The 17,188-nt window shown below is 47.8% G+C and overlaps 1 protein-coding gene across 2 annotated transcripts in view; it reads right to left on the bottom strand.

The window, feature by feature from the left end:
* Positions 1 to 15,943, bottom strand: part of PDLIM1 (PDZ and LIM domain 1) — a 43,476-nt gene extending 27,533 nt beyond the window's left edge. For both annotated transcript variants that reach the window (XM_058029499.1, XM_058029500.1), the window contains exons 1-2: positions 15,816 to 15,943; positions 4,110 to 4,261 (exon numbers count right to left, since the gene is read on the bottom strand). In XM_058029499.1, coding sequence (XP_057885482.1) covers positions 4,110 to 4,261; positions 15,816 to 15,911 — 248 coding nt within the window. In that variant the 5' untranslated portion in view covers positions 15,912 to 15,943. The remainder of the gene's footprint in view (positions 1 to 4,109; positions 4,262 to 15,815) is intronic.
* Between the last annotated feature and the right edge of the window lie 1,245 nt (positions 15,944 to 17,188).

The raw sequence follows: 17,188 nt of genomic DNA, 5'->3' as shown, positions 1-17,188 counted from the left end.
ACTTCCACTGACAGGGGTGATGCCTGGATCATTTGACTATCCTGTGAATTTTGTGGTAGGAGTATCTGTTTCTCCTGCACCTTCTTTGCTTTAAATGCTCTTATTCAGGGAAACCATCTCACTCAAAATACACATTTCCAAAGAAAGTTGATAGCTGTCTCCAATTTGTTGGACACATCTTGCTGCTTACCCCCATTAATGGAGAGCAATGCTGGGAGAGGCTTAGCTCAACCCTAACACATCAGTGCAGTGGTGTTCACACCCTAATTTGAAAAAATGAAATCACCAGGAAAAAGAAGCATAGCTCTTCTAAAATACTCCAACTTCATTTTTCCTATGGAGAGACTCAAAAACCTCCCTGTGAATTCATCAGTTCAGCAACCAGGTAGGCTTGAATTGACTGAAGCACTGTCTTGAGCTTGATTTTACACTGCTGAAGACAATAATGGAACCTTTACTTTGGTAACTACATTTCTTTTCAAACAAAAAGCAAAATGAATGAACAAACAGGCTCAGAAGAGAGCAGGAGCTGCTGGACACAGTGAGTTCAGTGGGAATTTGTTATCTTTGGCAACACTGCTGAATATTCACTTTCGAGGTAGAAGACAGACCTTTCCAACTCTGTTCACAAGTCAAACAGCAAAGCACCTGGCAGTGCCACTTAGGAAAGAGTACTCAAAGAAACCAATTTGTGGCTGGGTTTTAAATCCTAGGAAATTATGAGATTTGCTCCTTTGGGTGAAAAAGCAGACCAGACATGTTTTCTTCAGCTAGCTAGAAAGTTGATACGTTTTTAATGGTGACTTGTGTTAGACAAGATTTCCTGCCCACAATCTGATCTGAAATATTTTTGGTCTGTTACCATTGCTAAGAAAAATAGCGAAACAGGAAACATTGGAATGCTGTTGATATACACAATCAAGCATAGAGTGCAAACAGCATTTCCTTTACCAGAAGCATTTAAGTCCTTTCAATTCTCTATATTTACACTTCTCTTAAATAATCATTAGTAAGCCAAACATGAAGACATCTTAACTGCTTGGCTATGGTTAAAAGAGAACAGAGTTGCCAATTTGAAGAACACACATGTATAAAGATTGTTTTGGTTCACAGAAGAGCAGATGAAAAAGACAAGCATGAAACACTCTCCTAGCTTCCAGCTACTTGCAGCTTAAAGGCTTTCTGCAGCAGAAATACTTCCATTGTATATATCATCCTTTAAAGATTTGTCTTGCACTGATTCACCCACTAGGGTCTTCAAACCACATACACTCATCACGTGTACAGCACAGTCACAAATGAAGTCTCCACTGTCACAACAGTGCTGATCCTTTGGTAAAACTGAAACACCTGGTGTGAGCTCAGACCTGTGTCTGAAACCCACCTGGCACAACCTTGTTGCCACACTGAATGCAGGTCAGAGAATATTTAGCATGGGTAATCATTTAAATAAGTAATCATTCAAAATTCATTAGCTAGCAATTTAAAAATCACTAAGGACTTATACTTTCACAAGACATCTCTCCAACAGTGAGTAGAAAAGGAGGACAGGGAAGACTTCTCACTCCAGAAAACCTAGCCCAGCTGGGCACATCCTCCCACCAGCAGGGTAATGCTCCAACCCACAGAGGTGCTGCTCTGTCAGAGCAAGGATCTGTGCCAGCGCAGCTCCTTGGTACAACTGATTCAGCTAATGAGCTACAACTGCACAGAGTGGAGACCAGACCCAAGGGCTGCTGCTGTTGCAGTGCAAATGATATACATTCCTTTTCGTACTCAGCCAACTATTTACAGAGCTACTTTGACAGAGAAAAAACTTTCAGCTCTGACCTGACTGTATTGTGAGCCTTCCTCACCAACTGTACAGCTGAGCCTTAGTGACAGAGCTGTGCCCACCAAAGCTCAGGAAGCCCAGGCCACAGCCCTTGGCCAGGTGGCACTCATTTTCCCCAAGAGCCTTCCATCCCCTCCATCCCCATGGCAATGCCCTTCCCTTCTTCACAGAGGAGGGATCACCACCACACCACAGTCTGCTTTCCTCACCCACTTCCCCTGCCTTAAGGTTAGCGGGAAGGTGAACTATGGCTCCAGGTCTCTTAAAATGCTTTCTCTGTCACCTCTCTAGGCATCCTCTCAAGGCCTTTCATTTTAAGGCCTTAGACTGTAAAGAAAAAAGAAATGGTCCTGCCTCAGCAATAAAGACTACATAGCACTTCTGACCACTGAGTGCAGCTGCATTTAGACCAACACAATTATGGGGGCCTAGAAGGAGGCACTGGGCATTAGGGATAAAATCTTCTCAACAGAGTACAACCAGGAAAGACAACATGGTGTACACAGATTTTCCATAGAGCAATGGGTAGTAATATCAAACTCTAAAGTGTAAGAAGTCAGATCACTGCTTTCACATTCTTGCAGTTTTGACACTCTATCTGGCCTTCTGTCAGCAGAACTCAGTAATCAGTACAGCAGCAGAAGCATCCAACACACACAAATGCTACCTCACTGAAAGAGGGTCTTGAAAGAGTGGAATTGTGTAAACTGAAAGCCCCTGCACAATTTTACACAGCTGCAGATCCAGCTAGAAATCTCTCCCATGGCAGCTTCCAAGCCCAAGGCCAATGAAATGTGCATAGGGCAGCTATAAACTTAACGACATTGTAATTAACATTTGCAAACACATTTTACAGACTCAATGATCTGTAAGAGTGAACTTGCCTGCAGGCTCAAAGAGCCCTTGCCTCCCTTCCTCTTTCCCAGACAGAACCACATGGCACTGGTTTGCCAAGTCAAGCAGCTGGATTTTGGAGAGGAAAAGGAACACTCCTTTGCAGGAAGATTACACGCTGCTAAGTTCAAGGCCAGTATAAAAACTCTGGGGTTAACAGGCTGCTGCAGTGTTCACTACCCATTCACACTGCCTGCACTGTGCTCCATTCTTCCCTCTGTGAATTCCCTTAATGAACCACCAGGCATTTTTTTTTGGCCAAGACCCATCGCTTCCTCCTGAACTGGGAAATGCCTGCTGAACTCCTGGCATTGTCCAAGCCACGGTAAAGACTTGTGTTTATCACAGAAAAGCCCTGAACAACTGGACCACTGTGTCATTGAAGGCATGCACTCCTTTTGCACTCCTTTTGAAAGCACTTCCCCTGCATCTGCCCTGAAACTAATGGATGACCTCTCTTAGGGAAGGCAGACACAGGCAAAACTTGCTGCAGAGCAAGTAGATATGCCATACTGCATCTACCACCTGGCTTTGAAAAGCACCAGTACCTGCAGCTGCAATTCACACCAAAAGGAAAGGTAAATCCCCAGCACCCTCAAAAAATGCAGGCTGCAGTTCTTTTAAGTAGCAGCAGTTTAATGCAAAGCAGAGCCCTGCCTTCCCATCTCCATCTCCTCTCCGTACAAAGATGGCCCAAGAACAAAGCCTGGCCGGGGAAAGGAATGAAGCTGTCCATTGCTCTGCAGTTCAAGATGGTGGGAAGGCTGAAGCCAGTCTGAGCTCTACACTAGTGGCAGAAATTGTGGCTCAGCTGTCACTTGCCTTTAGTTTTTCAGGACTTGGAAAGTCTGATGCCTAAGAGGAACTTTGTTGCACCCTTGGTCATCACTGTTCAAGGCTGACAGTGCTGTTTGATCAAGAGGCTTCAAAATGTACAACATTTCTGAATCTGTGCTTGGCAGAAACCAGGCAATTAATTGCCTGGAATAACACAAAAGCATATATTTTAGCTGCTAAAGGAGTGCAACAGGAAGGAAGGCCATCTCTGGTTGCACCTCCTCTGCTATGAGTGAAGTTTTCATGAGACTATCTTTGGTTTCTTGCGGCCAGAAGCCACAGAGTAAGTTGACAACCCTGCCATAAATTATCAGCCAATTTCTCACTTGGAAAGTTGTTTTCATAAGGTCAAAGTGCATCAAATGCAAGCAGCATTAGGATTAAAGGATGAAATGCAGTTCCCTTTTGCTAGCCAGCACCTGCCAGACAAAGCACTAAGAGGTCAAGTTAAACAAGCAAGAGGCCTACTGCCACACCAAAACACAGCTACTGCCCACCCTGCAATCCTCCCTCCCTCCAGCCCCAGTCCTGCCCAGCTCCGTACCTGCTGACTGTCAGGGTCAGCTCATCTGTGCAGCCCTTGATTTTGTTTTGTGCCTCAAGGTGTGTCATGTTGTCTGTGTTCACTCCATCGATGGCTATGATCTGGTCTCCTATACACAAGTTGGCTATTGCAGCTTTGCTGCCTGGAGTCACCTAAGAGAAAGCAAAAAGAGTGAATGGACTTTCCACGGAGGAGATTTCCATAGAAACATTTGAAAAGGAGTTAGAGAAGCTGTGGTTTTTCTCACTGGTACCTGGAAGTAAAGAAGGTAAAATTAATGAAAGTAAATTCTAGGACGACATTTATCTAGGTCTTTTAGATAAAGGATTTTGTTTTGGCACCCACAGATAGAAATCTGGAGAGAAAACAACAGGTAAATAACAGAAATCATATTTTCACTCAAGACAATTCTCATGCTAGAGAGCAAGATCATAAAGAAAGCAACTATGTTCTTTTGTGGACAGAGAAGTGCTCTCTGAAACAGAAGGTGCTGAGGACAGACAGAAGTCCAAGTCCCTAAGAACAGAGGTGACAGAAAAGAGTATCAGAGTCATTGCAATAACTAATGCAAATCAAACACAGCTTTGCCTGCATTAAAATTTCATTTGTTTTCTTCCTTGAAGGAAAGGTTTGGACTCAAGATTTTGGATTCCTTCTTTAGTTGTAATAATAAGGTTTTTCCCAGAAACAGGTGCAACACACATTTACTGACTTCAGCAAGATCAATCCCAAAGCAGTGTGTGATCTATGCAGATTGGAAGGGGGAAAGGCATCAGAAATGTCATCCTTAAATCACAAGCTGTCAACAGTGTCTGAAGAAGTAGAAGCACCAACCCCTCTGCCTGATCACAGCTCACCTTGACACCTGTTGCCATATTGATCTCCCCTTCCTCTCCATGTGGTCCCAGACAGAAGACACTATGCAGCAATGCCATCAGTATGACAGTCCTCATGAAAAAGGTCCCAGCTAAAACTTGGCATTTTCAAACAAATCAACTAAATGGCTTCTTCATTTTACCCTACTTCTTTTAAAGAGGTGTCCTCTTAACAACAGAGACCTCTTTGGGCCAAACTTATTGCTTGGGCAGAAGGTGAATAACATCATATTTGTGGCTTTGCAAACACTACATAAGATTTTGTGCCATTTTAATGAGTTTGTGAAAGGTGTGTAATGATTTCTAAGGGCTTTCATCCATTATTTAACAGGCAGAGGAAATGAGGAGGGTGGACTGCTCCCAGACACGAGTACAGATTAAAACATGCCTTGCAGCTGAGACATACCTCATTTATGAGTCCATTACAACTGGTATTCATTCTACACATTCATGCTAGGTTCCAGCATGCTGGAAAGCAGCTGAGTAAACCCAGCAGAGCTTTCAGACATAAATACCATTCACAAGATTTAGAAATCCCTCCTAACTATGGTTTGGTTGGCAAATCATTGCCCTCAGGGAAACATTCCCCTTCTGGAGGTGTCACACATTAGCAGCAATCACTGTTTTCCCTGGGTCAAATCTGAAGCTGTTCAGGATATCTCCTCACAACTGTAGTGGGCTGTTTTCCCCAACCAGAAGAAAAATCACAAGCTGCTTTTCTTTTTTCAGCTCTCTACTAGGAAAGTGTTTAATGGAAAAAGAAAGGACACAAAAGTGGATCACAGAGGTCCAAGCTGACCAAGGTGCTCAACATTAATCCAAAGAGCTTCAGATGGGTCAACCAATAGTGGATGTCTACCTGCACACCACTTTGAATGCTGCAAGCAGTCTCTGAACTGACAGAGGAAGTGCTGATGAACATACCAGACAAAGCACCAAATGGACACAGAAAATCTGATTTACATGTGAAGATCACCACCTGCCAAGCTGCAGCCCTCAGCTGACCAGTGACCTATTGAGGCCATTGAGTGCAATCTGGATTCATTGCCTCGAGAGCACCTCTGTAAACCTTGTGACAGGGTGCTGTGGTTCAACCCCAGCCAGCAGCCAAGCCCTGCTCAGCTGCTCACTCCCTCCCCACCTGCAGGACCGGGGAGAGAACTGGGAGAGCAGAAGTGAAAACTTCTGGGCTAAGATAAAGACAATTTCATAGGGAAAGCAAAAGCCACACACACAAGCAAAGCAAAGCAAAGCAAGGAATGAATTCACTCCTTCCCATGGGTAGGCAGGTGCTCAGCCATCCACAGGAGAACAGGGCTCCATCATGCATAATGGTTACTTGGGAAGACAAACAACATCACCCCAAACATCTCCCCTTCCTCCCACTCTTAATATGCTGGGCATGATGCCATGTGGTCTGGAATATCCCTTTGGTCAGTCAGAGTCATCTGCCCCCTGCACCCCCAGACTCCTCACCAGCATGGCAGTGCAAAAAGCAGAAAAGGCTTTGGCTCTGTGTAAGCCCTGCTCAGCAACAACAAAAACATTTCTGTATTATCAACCCTGGGCTCAGCACAAATCCAAACCACAGCCCCTTACCAGCCACTGTGAACAACTCTACCCCAGCCAAAACCTGCACACAGGGACAGTTTGAAGCTCTGAAGAAATCCTGAGCACTGATAGCTGCCTACAGTCCCATCAGATCTGGGAGCTGTCATTATAAAATCCATAAGACATGTCCCTAAGGATATCATTAAAGCAAAAGGAGCCTGCAGGAAATGCAGTGTGGGTCCTGTCCGGATCTCTGGACCTTAACTGAGTCATTTGGTTTCTTGGGGCCTTTGTTTCCTCTGCTACCAAAAGAGGTAGAGAGGCACGTTACTCACCCCTGTAAGGAACACCAAGCTCAGTACACTGCTACCATGATTCATTGTCAATCAGATAAGTTGCCAAGGGTCAAGAACAACAGTGGATTAATGCCAGCACTGGAACACTGCTGGAGACTGAGCCATATGGCTTGCTGTATTTCTGATAATTATACAATATGTGATAGGCTGGTAGAAGCAATCACGTATCACCAGGAACAGCTAAGCCACAGCAACCAGGGACACTGAAATACTGAAACCTCCTGAAGGACCCCCAAGAGCCACCAGGAAGAGCAGCTGGCATTCACAGTGAATCTCAGTGAATTGCCAGTGCTTGTGGTGTCAGTTCCCCGCTGTGTCCACTTCAGAGGAATTGGAAATGCGAGTGCTCTTCTCCATCAGGTAAGTGCCACTGGTAGCACAGGGGCTATGCCATGCACTCAGGTACTCACATAATCCTCTGCCCTAAGGACAAGCTACAAGGTTGCACAAAAATATAAAAGAGATATGTATCTGCCAAAAGTAAACATGTTTTAAAATCCAGCTTCTTCAGGTCTGGAAATAACTTGCCCTGAAATGCAACCTTCCTCAAACTGCTGCCTACAACATCCAGCTCCTACTGTCTGCCAGGACTGCTCACAGCAAACATGTCTGCACAAGGGCAGGGTATGGAGGGAACCCATCCCCCATCCTTTTAGGATGATTTATAGCTACTAATAATGTTCCCTTCCCCCCTCACAGTAAGGTCTGGGCTTATCTCAGTGCTGCCAAGCAAAAGGCGTTTCTGTTATTAAGAGAGGAGCACAGAGCTGCCACTGTGACGTTTTCCTGCTTTTATTTTTGTCACATCCCTGCCTGGTCCATGGGAAGCAGCAGGGGCAGGCATGTGGCTGGGGGGAAAGCAGGCAGAGGTGCTCAGAGCACTGGCAGCTATCATCCAGCTTACACAAAAGGACTCCAAAAATGAACAAAAGCTTCAGGCAAGCAGAGATCCAGTAAATTTTGTATCTGAAACTGCTCTGCTCCTGCACTCAGATGATCTAAAGCTTTGTCCCAGCCTCTCTTACCCTTCCCTCTTGAATGAGCATGGAGCAGAGACCAGCAGGAGCCAGGGGAGCAGCAGGCAGTGCTGTACAATTGCACATCTTGTACAGGTGGGTGAGTACTGTGCAGATAGAGCTGCACTTCTGCATGGATAGGCAAGAAGGGCTGAAAGATACTGCAGGGAACAAACCTTGTACAAGGCACAGCTTGTGCAAAGGCACAGTTTCTTGTGTCCTTCAAAAGAGCTCCCTGACTCGGCCTGGGCCTCCTCCACTGGGCTTGAGCAGATGGAACATGGGCAGACTCACCAGGCACAGCTCAGCTCCAGAGACACTATGGTTGGGTGAATAAAGCTCTGCACACCTCATAACATCATGCCCAAAGGCTTCCTCTGGAAAGGAGCCATGCCCTGCCTTGAGGTAATTGTTCCCAAGCAACTGGGTAACACTGCCATGAGGTCATTTTGCTGTTGAACAGACAATGCTGAGACAGGCAGAGCAGCACTGACTCATGCTGTGTCCAAAACAGGTCCCAGAGTGATGCTCTGTTTGGTGGTGCTCTGTGTAAGAAATCTGGGCTACTATAGAAATATTCTAGAGACTTACAACCAGATACATCAAACCATGTCCTTGATACCAGCTCAGACACATGTGCCAGCATATGGAAGAAATAAACAATCCCCATAATCTACAGGTTTGTGCACTCTTTATTCATGCAAAACTCAATGTAGTAGATAACAGTTTAGACCAGTTATAGGCTTGGACCCCTTTTTTTACAACAGGCCCCACAGATTCAGGATTGGCCAAGCAGCAAAGAAAGTGCTATGAAATATCAACTCTTCAGAAAGTCTTTGGGCAAGTGCATTTACAATAGAAAACACTTTGATTTAGCAGCAGGAGAAACATCTGGCTGCTTATTCAGCTCCCAGGACCTCTTTATAAAACTTCTGTCTGTCCCAGAGCTTGCCAAACACAACTACATTTTATATTTGATGTAATTCCCTCTATACATGCTATCTAACAAGCTTTGCAGTCCCTGGGCAGGGGTATATGGTCCTTTTTTCCTCCTGCAGGCAAGGATCCAAGAGGCAGCAGTGGGTATAGTGAGGGAAGCTGCTGCCCTCAGCAAATGAGAGGGAGGAAGGGTGGGAAGCATTTTTATGAAAAGCAGCATAACTCAGCTCCCTATGAGTCAAGATAGCTGGGTGGGTCTAAATTCATTCACTTTTTTCTGGCCTTCTCCCCTCATCCATTCTGGCACCCCACATGCTCACTGTGTCAGCTCCTCACAGTTTCTCACAGACCCTGCAGCCCCGGGCATCACTCCTCACTCCACACCTAAACACATTGCAAGAAGTGATGAAGAGATAAGAAAAGAGAAAATTAACATCAGCCAAGAAAAAAGATCTGGAGAAACTGCACCTCTGTGTGTTTGAGAGGAAAACCCAGCTGGGTCATTGCTGGAAAGGACAGACATGAAGCAACATACTTCCAAGGCCACCAGTGACAGCCAGACATCTCTGACATTCACTTTAATCCTCCCCACCCACACACACTGCTCTTTTACCATGAGTAATGTCCTCAGCACTGGAGTATTATGCTAAGCAGTCAAAGTTTCTCCCAGCAAAAGCATGCAGCTGGGTCAGCAGAGATCAGAGGCTATGAGAAAACTCAGACAAGCACATTCCCCACCCCTTCTCTTTAGGGCAGCAGGAATGATATGCCTTACAACCAGCTCCAGGAGAGCTCCCTCCAATGCTGCTCCTGTTCCCTGCACCATCACAGTCTGGCCAGGCTGCAGCCCAAGCCTCACTGGCTGCTCTGTGCTGGCCCAGACCATATCATCACCAGGAGGCAAGAAGGAGAAGGGCTTTCCATACCTCTGGCTGGTGAAACCCCTGAGCACCAGCCCACCCAGTGGGGTCTGGGCTTCCAGCACAAGCTCCTCTGGCAGCCCAGCCCTCTCCTGCCTGCCTTCATGCCCTACCCTGACAGCCAGAGGAGCTCTGTCAACACGAAAGGGGAAGGCATCAAACACTGCACAGAGGGGGCTGACCTTGGTATAAAAAGACATGGGTGAGAGGATTTGCTCAGACAGATGCTCAAATGGTGGTCAAGGAGTTACTCAGCTTCACAGCTTCTTTTGCAACATGTCCCACATTAAAACAAATAAACAAGAGATTTTTTACAAGGCCTCAAAAACAGCTGAGTCTTTCCCGATGGTTTATTTCGTCCTCTAAATAAATTAACACATCCAGTAATCAGCAACCATCTAAGACACTGTAGTCCAGAACAACATCAATTATTTATGCACTTTAGGGCTCCTATAATTTCCCTGTTTATGCTAAAAAAAAAATATTCTCCTGTTATTTTGATGCTGCACGCTTCAAATCCAATTCATTTTACACAACATATACATTTCTTGATGGACAAAGTGATTTTTTAAGGGTGAAAGGTACCAAGAAGCCTGCAGGTGTAGGTAACTTGACATTTGAGAATAAAAAGAGCTTTCTTCCTCCCAAGAAGTCCAGCATTTGCTTTTGTCACCTAAAGTTCTAGGGCTTAAAGCTCTCACATTCACTCCAAATGTAGAGTTCTCTCTTTAGGCCCTTTGGGGAACTTGTCCAGAACAAGGTGGGTCAGACATCATCAGAAAAGATTATACTGGTTGCAAAGAAGAGGTACAGAGAAAAGGGAACTCCAAAGTTTGGGTGACATCAAGCTGCTGCATAACCAATGACCAATTAATCTGAATGTGGGAACTGAGGAAAAGAGAACCCTGGCTCCTAGGAAAGACAAGAGTACTGCCCCTGCATGTAGCTCTGGTAGAAGGCATTTGATTAGTATCCCAAAAATTGTAAAAGTTTTTTTCAAGGTAAAAGTGCTCCCCCAGATCAGGAAACTGGACTGGAAAAGATCAAACCTATCCTTGCCCCAAAGCACTTTGCATTTACCCCAAGAATATTTGCTGCTTTGCCCTTGCTACAATTAAGGAAGATTTCTTTTCATCCAAACCCTGGTAGCCAGGGAAATCAGAAAAGTCTTTTCATCTTCTCTGCAGCCATTTGTACCTTTAAGCACAGGATTTTTCCAGGAAACTGCCAGGATTGATGTTGATTTCAAAGCCTGTAGGGGCACAACCTCTGCGCTCTGACAGAGCAGACAGGGCTCCCACCAAGAAATGCACAGGGCATCCTGCTGTCCTCTGAACACCAGCCCAGCCACCTCTGCAGGGCCAGAAGCTCTTGGCAGGTGACACCAAGGAGCAGAGTTCCACAGGCCCTTATCAGCTGTTGTGGAGCAGCAGGGCTGGTGCTGCACAGCCCCTGCCCCACCTGCAGCCAGGCAAACATCCCAGCAGCAAACACAAAGCCACCTTGCCCTTCCTATAAAGCCCAGCAGCTTTCCCCAGCTGTCTCCCTCTGCCCAGACAGCCCCAGAACAAACCCCCAGCACAGTGCTGAGATTTGCAGTCACGGGCACAAGAGCTGGACCCCGTGGCAGAGGAACTGCAGTCATAGGTGTGCACAGTGCAGACCAGCCAAGGCTTTCTGGGTGAGGAGGAAAGCCAGCCCAACCCTAAATCCTATCACATCCACCACACCCCGCGTTTCCTTTGGCAGAGGAAAGGCCAAAAGGTTCCACTCTGGGAGCAGAGGGCTGCCCGGAAAGCCCCAGCTCTCCTCTTGTCTCAGAAAAATAACCTGCAGCCAGAGTCTCTTCCCACCTGGGGCAGAGGCTGGGGCACAGCCCCCAGGGCAGTCACTGGTGCCACTCAGCTAAGCCCTGGCAGCGCCGGGGGGAGGACAGTCTCCACCCATGCCATTAAGGGATGCCATTAGCAGGGTGTCCCCCACCAGCAGGGCTCTCCCTCACCACTGGCTCTGGGATGCCTTTACTCAGCTGCTTCCTACATGGTTGACAGGGTAAGGATATCAGCTGGTACCAAAGCTAAACCTGGTATCTTTTCACACCACAGGATTCAGTCCCATGATTTCAGATGGGAAATGGATTAATTAATTGATTTCAGACCATCAAGTCCAGTTTTACCACTAAATCAAGCTTTAAGTTTATAAAGCTGGTTCAGAGGGCCATGCTTGAAAAGAAAACCAACACACTCAAATGCCCAATTATGATCCAATTCTGTATTTTATATAAATTCTGAGTTTTTAATATACCACAAATAGATAAAATATCAGACTAAGCAGCAATGAATTCATTTTACAGCGGTCAAAATCAGCAACAAGCATCATGTTTGGATTTCATCTTTTGAACGTATTTACATAACTGGGCTGTCTTGAAACCAATTTTTCATTGGAAAACTGGTTTTATAAGAAAATGTCCAGTTTCACAGACTACAAGAGACATCCTTAATGGAGCTGGGAGGTTTTTGACATGACAAAACGGCAAACATCTGTTTTGCCCATATTTTGGGTCAGATGCTCAACATCGCTACCACAAACCACAAAAATTATCTCAATAACAAAGTTTATCAGACAGCTCCATGTATTCAGCTGGAAACAAAAAGCCTCAATGTTTATCAAAATCAAATGCAACCAAACAGGCAACAGCTCATGTTACCTGAGGAATGAAGGGGGATGGGGTCTGTCAACTGCACTGCTTTTCAGACTGCTCCATTCCATCAGTGGCTGCTCAAACAAGGTGCTGCTTGCTCCCTCCATCAGCTCCCAGCCTCAGTGGGATTTAACTGAGAACTACCCTGTGCACAGGTCACCTCCACAGAAACGATTACCTGTATGTATTGTGTCCATTCCTGTCTCAGAAAGAACTTCTCTCAAATTCTACCCCACTGACTCACTGCAGAGTACATACTTACAAAGAGCAGTAAAGACAAGGGCCTTTCCTACTCCTCTAAGGAAATCCAGCAGGCTTTGACCCAGAGTTCATTACACTGATCAACACAAGTTTGGGGTTTTTTCTGAACAAAAACTGCAATAAACTGTCCACCAGAACACTAGAGTTTTAAATAGAAATGCAAGCCAGAAACATCTGTGATGCATCCGTCCTAAAGAGACGGGAAACTCCACAAGAAAGTCTCATGAGCAGCATTTGTGAAATCTCCATACTCAGTTCTCTCCAGGAAGACCAGTCCAACATAACCAAGAAACCAGAAGTGTTCTCACAAAAAGATGCTTGTAATGTATTTGAGCCTGAAGCAGTCTTGAACACGTATTTCAAGTGGGAAGTGAGGTAGGGCAGTGACAAAAGACAAGGTAAGAGCAGTTGCGGAAATGCCACAATCTTTCATCTGCTGCTCCTCTAAGGCACAACCAGACGTTGGTACCATGCAGCCAGTGTCAGCCAGAAGCCCTTGGCCAGGCTCTGGTGGCTCCCATGCTCATGGCACCAGTGGTCCTCATCCTTCTTGGACCCAGGACTGCAACACCAAGTTTCAATGACTTCCTCTGGAGAACAGCCCAAACGGTGCTGCCTCCCACCAACACAACTACATTCCAGTGCAGCTGCTCCCCAGCTCACTGGGAGCTTGGGAAGCCAAAAGCCACTAGCAAGAAGCGGAGGCACAATGGTGATGAGGGGCCATAAATACCAAGATAAACTCTAAAGCTTAACAGCACAAGTATGATGGTGCCAGAAGCCAAACATGAGCTCCTGGCAGACAATGCAGGCTGAATTTAGGCACCTGGTTCAAAGAGGGCTGCAAGACACCCAGCTTAGGCCTATGCCTGGGTGGACGTCTCTCCTGGCATCCCACCAAGCCAGCACATGGAACAGCATGGTGATCCCATCCGTGCATCACTGGGACAGGCTCCACTGGCTACATGGGACAGCACTGACCCCATGGACAGCACTCCCAAACAGCAGCACTCTCAGTGTCAGGATGCCACTGCTCCCCACGCCCAGGGCAGCAGCCCAGCCCTGTGCACCCCTGCTAACAGTGCTGCTCACGAGCACATCTGTGCACCCACTCACCTCCCACTTGCAGCACAAAGTAAACATAAGTGCTGAGGAGGGAGAGCTGCAACCAAGGTAATGCTCTTATCACAGGTCACAGCCTCCCCACCCTCTCAGGTAACCCCTCTATCTCATAACACAACAGGATCAAGGCCCTCACAACCCCTGGCAGATGTCAGTCCTATGGCCACAGCTCACCCCATCCTGTGAGGGAAGAAGGGCTCTGTGCCAGAAATGTCCCTGGTGAAAACACAGGTGCCAAATAAAATCAGCAAGGATATGTAAAATCATCACACAAGGAGGAACAGACTTTTTAAAACAGGTCAAAACTGGATCACATATTTTTTTACATGGTAAGGGGAAGACTTGCCAAGAATTTCACTCCTGAGCCCAGGAGAGAAATCCAGGAGCCTTACGAGCAAACCACAGGAAAGATTAATGACTTGAAGTCTAGGAGGGGAAATTAAAAGTGTCAGAGGAGTCACAAGAGAAAGTCCTGATAAGAGCTGCTAATTGTCAGCATTTACGTCACCACGATTGGAGAGGCTATTTTATTACATTTTAGTCTCTAGGGTCAGAATTTCTCATGAGGTGGTTATTTTTGCTGCTTTGCTGATCTATGTCCCTTGGTATGTGCCTATAAGCATTGATAAAGGCGACCAAGGAGAGCTAAGAGCAGGTAGGGCTTTAGACACCCTTCTGCCTGAGATTCTTGCTGGAAGGAAATGGCAATAACTACCATAACAATGAAGTAAATATCACTTCCCTTACAGTAAAGGTGCTTTCATATCCCAAAAATGCTTTAGAAAAATGAAGCATTATTACTGTAATTGAAAGAGATTACACAGAAAACTAGTAACTCACCCCCCAGCCCCGGTGGGTTTAAGAGCACTTGTGAGCTCTGCCCTTCCTGCAGCTGGCAGCTTCCCCGAGGCACCCGGGCTCCTTCAGGCAGTGGGACCCCACGGCAGGAGATCCCGCGGCAGGAGGCATTTATAAAAATTCACAAGTCTGACCATCCTGGTCTTCTTTGAGGGCAGTAAATTCACGTAAATTCAAGTTCTGGTACGTTCCACTTCCCACAGCCCTTCCTCACCTGGGGCGTGCGGGCACTCCAAAATTGTGCAATGGGGGCAGATGCCAGAGCCCCAGGCTAAGAGCAGCTTTGCCGAGGGATTGCTGGAACGAGGAGCAATCCCTTCGTTCCTATTCTCATCGGGGAGACCTGCAGCCAGCCCCGACAAGAGTCTCTGTGCAGTGCACCCCGCGCAAAGCCGAGCAGAGTTTGGGGTTCGGGGCCGCACACGGGCCCGCGGCTCTGGGAGCCTGCAGGGGACGGGGGGAAGGACCCAGCTCCCGGCAGGGTCGGGCACGGTGGGGACAGGTGGGGACAGGACAGAGAGCACCGAGCACCTGTGGGGACAGGACAGCGAGGCAGCGAGCACCGGCATCTCACAGCCAAACGCTGGGCAGAGGAGGGAAAAGCCATGTATAAGGCTAAAATTGTTCCGATGCCAAATTTTTGCCATTTCCTAACTAATTTTCTTCAAGGGGGGAGCAAGAAGGACTTCGAACAGAGACGGGCAGAGGCACTAAATACACCTTAACATGGCTACTGTAAACAAAGGCCCTTAACTATACATGGCAAGCAAAGCCTGCGAGCACTCAGCCAACTTCGGTGAGACGGGTTCCCACAGGCTGGGCTGCCAAACCCGAACCGGGGCTCAGGGGATTCCTACTGCCTGCAGGGTCCCTATGGACAGGCTGAGGAGGGAGGTTCGGTGGGAAGCAAAGACCCCGGTCTGCTACAGATGAAGGGGCTGAATGTGCCACCACCGATTTCACCGTAAACATGAAAACTCAAGCAAACTAAAAAACAGGGAGGAGAAAAGGACAAGCCCACCTCCCGCCCCGACTTTGCCGCTGTGCCACCTGCCAGCCCGAGCCGACCCCGCCGCCCGCAGCACCGCCCGCCGCAGCCCGCCCTACCCGGGAGATGGCGAGGGGCTGCTCGAAGTCACGGCCGCCCACCAGGCGGAAGCCCCAGGGCCCGGGGCCCGAGAGCACGATGCGGTGCGTCCCCATGTGCGCGCTGCACCTCGCGGCTGGCTCCGACAGCCCCGCCGCCCGCACCGGCCCGGCCCGGCCCGCCCCCGGCCCGCCCCGCCCGCCGGGCGCGCCCCGCCCCGGGCAGCAGCGCCCGCTCCCCGCCGCCGCCCCCGCTGGAGCCGCTCCCCGGCTCGGGGCAGGCCCGCCCGGGGCAGGGCGGCTGCCGGGGTCGGGAATCCCAGCGCCCCTCAGCCGCTCCCTGCTGGCAGGCAGGACAAGCCCCCGGCAGGCAGCCGCACGCAGGAGTGAGTGCCCCGGTGCGGCATCTCCCAAGCAAATACTCTCCAGCCTGGCGCAATGTTAACTCTGAAACCTAATGGGGGCGATGGAATTAAGCGGCCCTACCTGCAGTTTCCCCGCCAGGATGGGATGAGTGAAGTGGAGCCTGGGAAGGATGTTACCTCTCTGCTAATTTATCCCAGGTTCACTGATTTAAACAGCGTTTTCTTTATCTCTAGCCCCTTAAGCACGGTGCCACCAATAAAAGGAATTCTTCTATACAGGTTTTCAGCCAACCTTCTTATCTGTGATTTAGGAAAAATAGTTGTTTCAGTTGCATATTAAGCCCTCAGTAATCTAATGGTGGACAAGTGGGAAAGGTTGGTCACAGAACCAGCATTGGCATTTGCAACTGGAGTGCAAGCATTGCTGCTTGCTTAGTTAACGAAGACAGCTCATCCATAAGCACAACATCAGCGAGCTGTATCTGAAGCTGGGATTCAGCCACAGCTGGGGAGCATGGAGCAGGCAGCAAGTAGGAATGATGCAGGTCACCTAGGTACTGGTCCTACAAGACGTAGCCACAAATGACCCCATCACAAGGCACACCCTCACTTCTGCAATCCCCTTTTGTGGTTGTGCCCTTTTTCCTGCATTAGCTTGTCTTTTCACAAGTTATTTCTTTCCAGGGTCCATGTGTCCAGACTATTAATTTCATCCCTAGCAGAGAGAAGTAGTTCTTCCACTACATCATTGGTGTGGCACTCGTGACAGTGAAGAAAGTGACTGCTTTGCCACAGCAGTGTGCAGGATCTCCAGAGAGCTGTTGCACACTGCTGGGTCACCTTCCCCTCTCTGCTTGCCCAGCTTCTGAAGTCACTAGCACCTCTAGCTTCCTTACCTTAGATTAGGTTAGAGGGAGTAAATACCAACGTTCAGCAGTCACAGATGAGTTTCTCCTCTCTCTGTCCAGACTGTTGTAAAGCAAAGGTGAGGAGTGCTTGTCAGCAAAGCCATGGTCAGGCTGCCCTTTG

This window comes from Melospiza georgiana, chromosome 8 (genome assembly GCF_028018845.1).
Source record: "Melospiza georgiana isolate bMelGeo1 chromosome 8, bMelGeo1.pri, whole genome shotgun sequence".
In the NCBI taxonomy this organism is placed as follows: Eukaryota; Metazoa; Chordata; class Aves; order Passeriformes; family Passerellidae; genus Melospiza; species Melospiza georgiana.
Note: the sequence above shows the minus strand (reverse complement) of the source record. Positions and strands in the feature narration are given on the sequence as shown.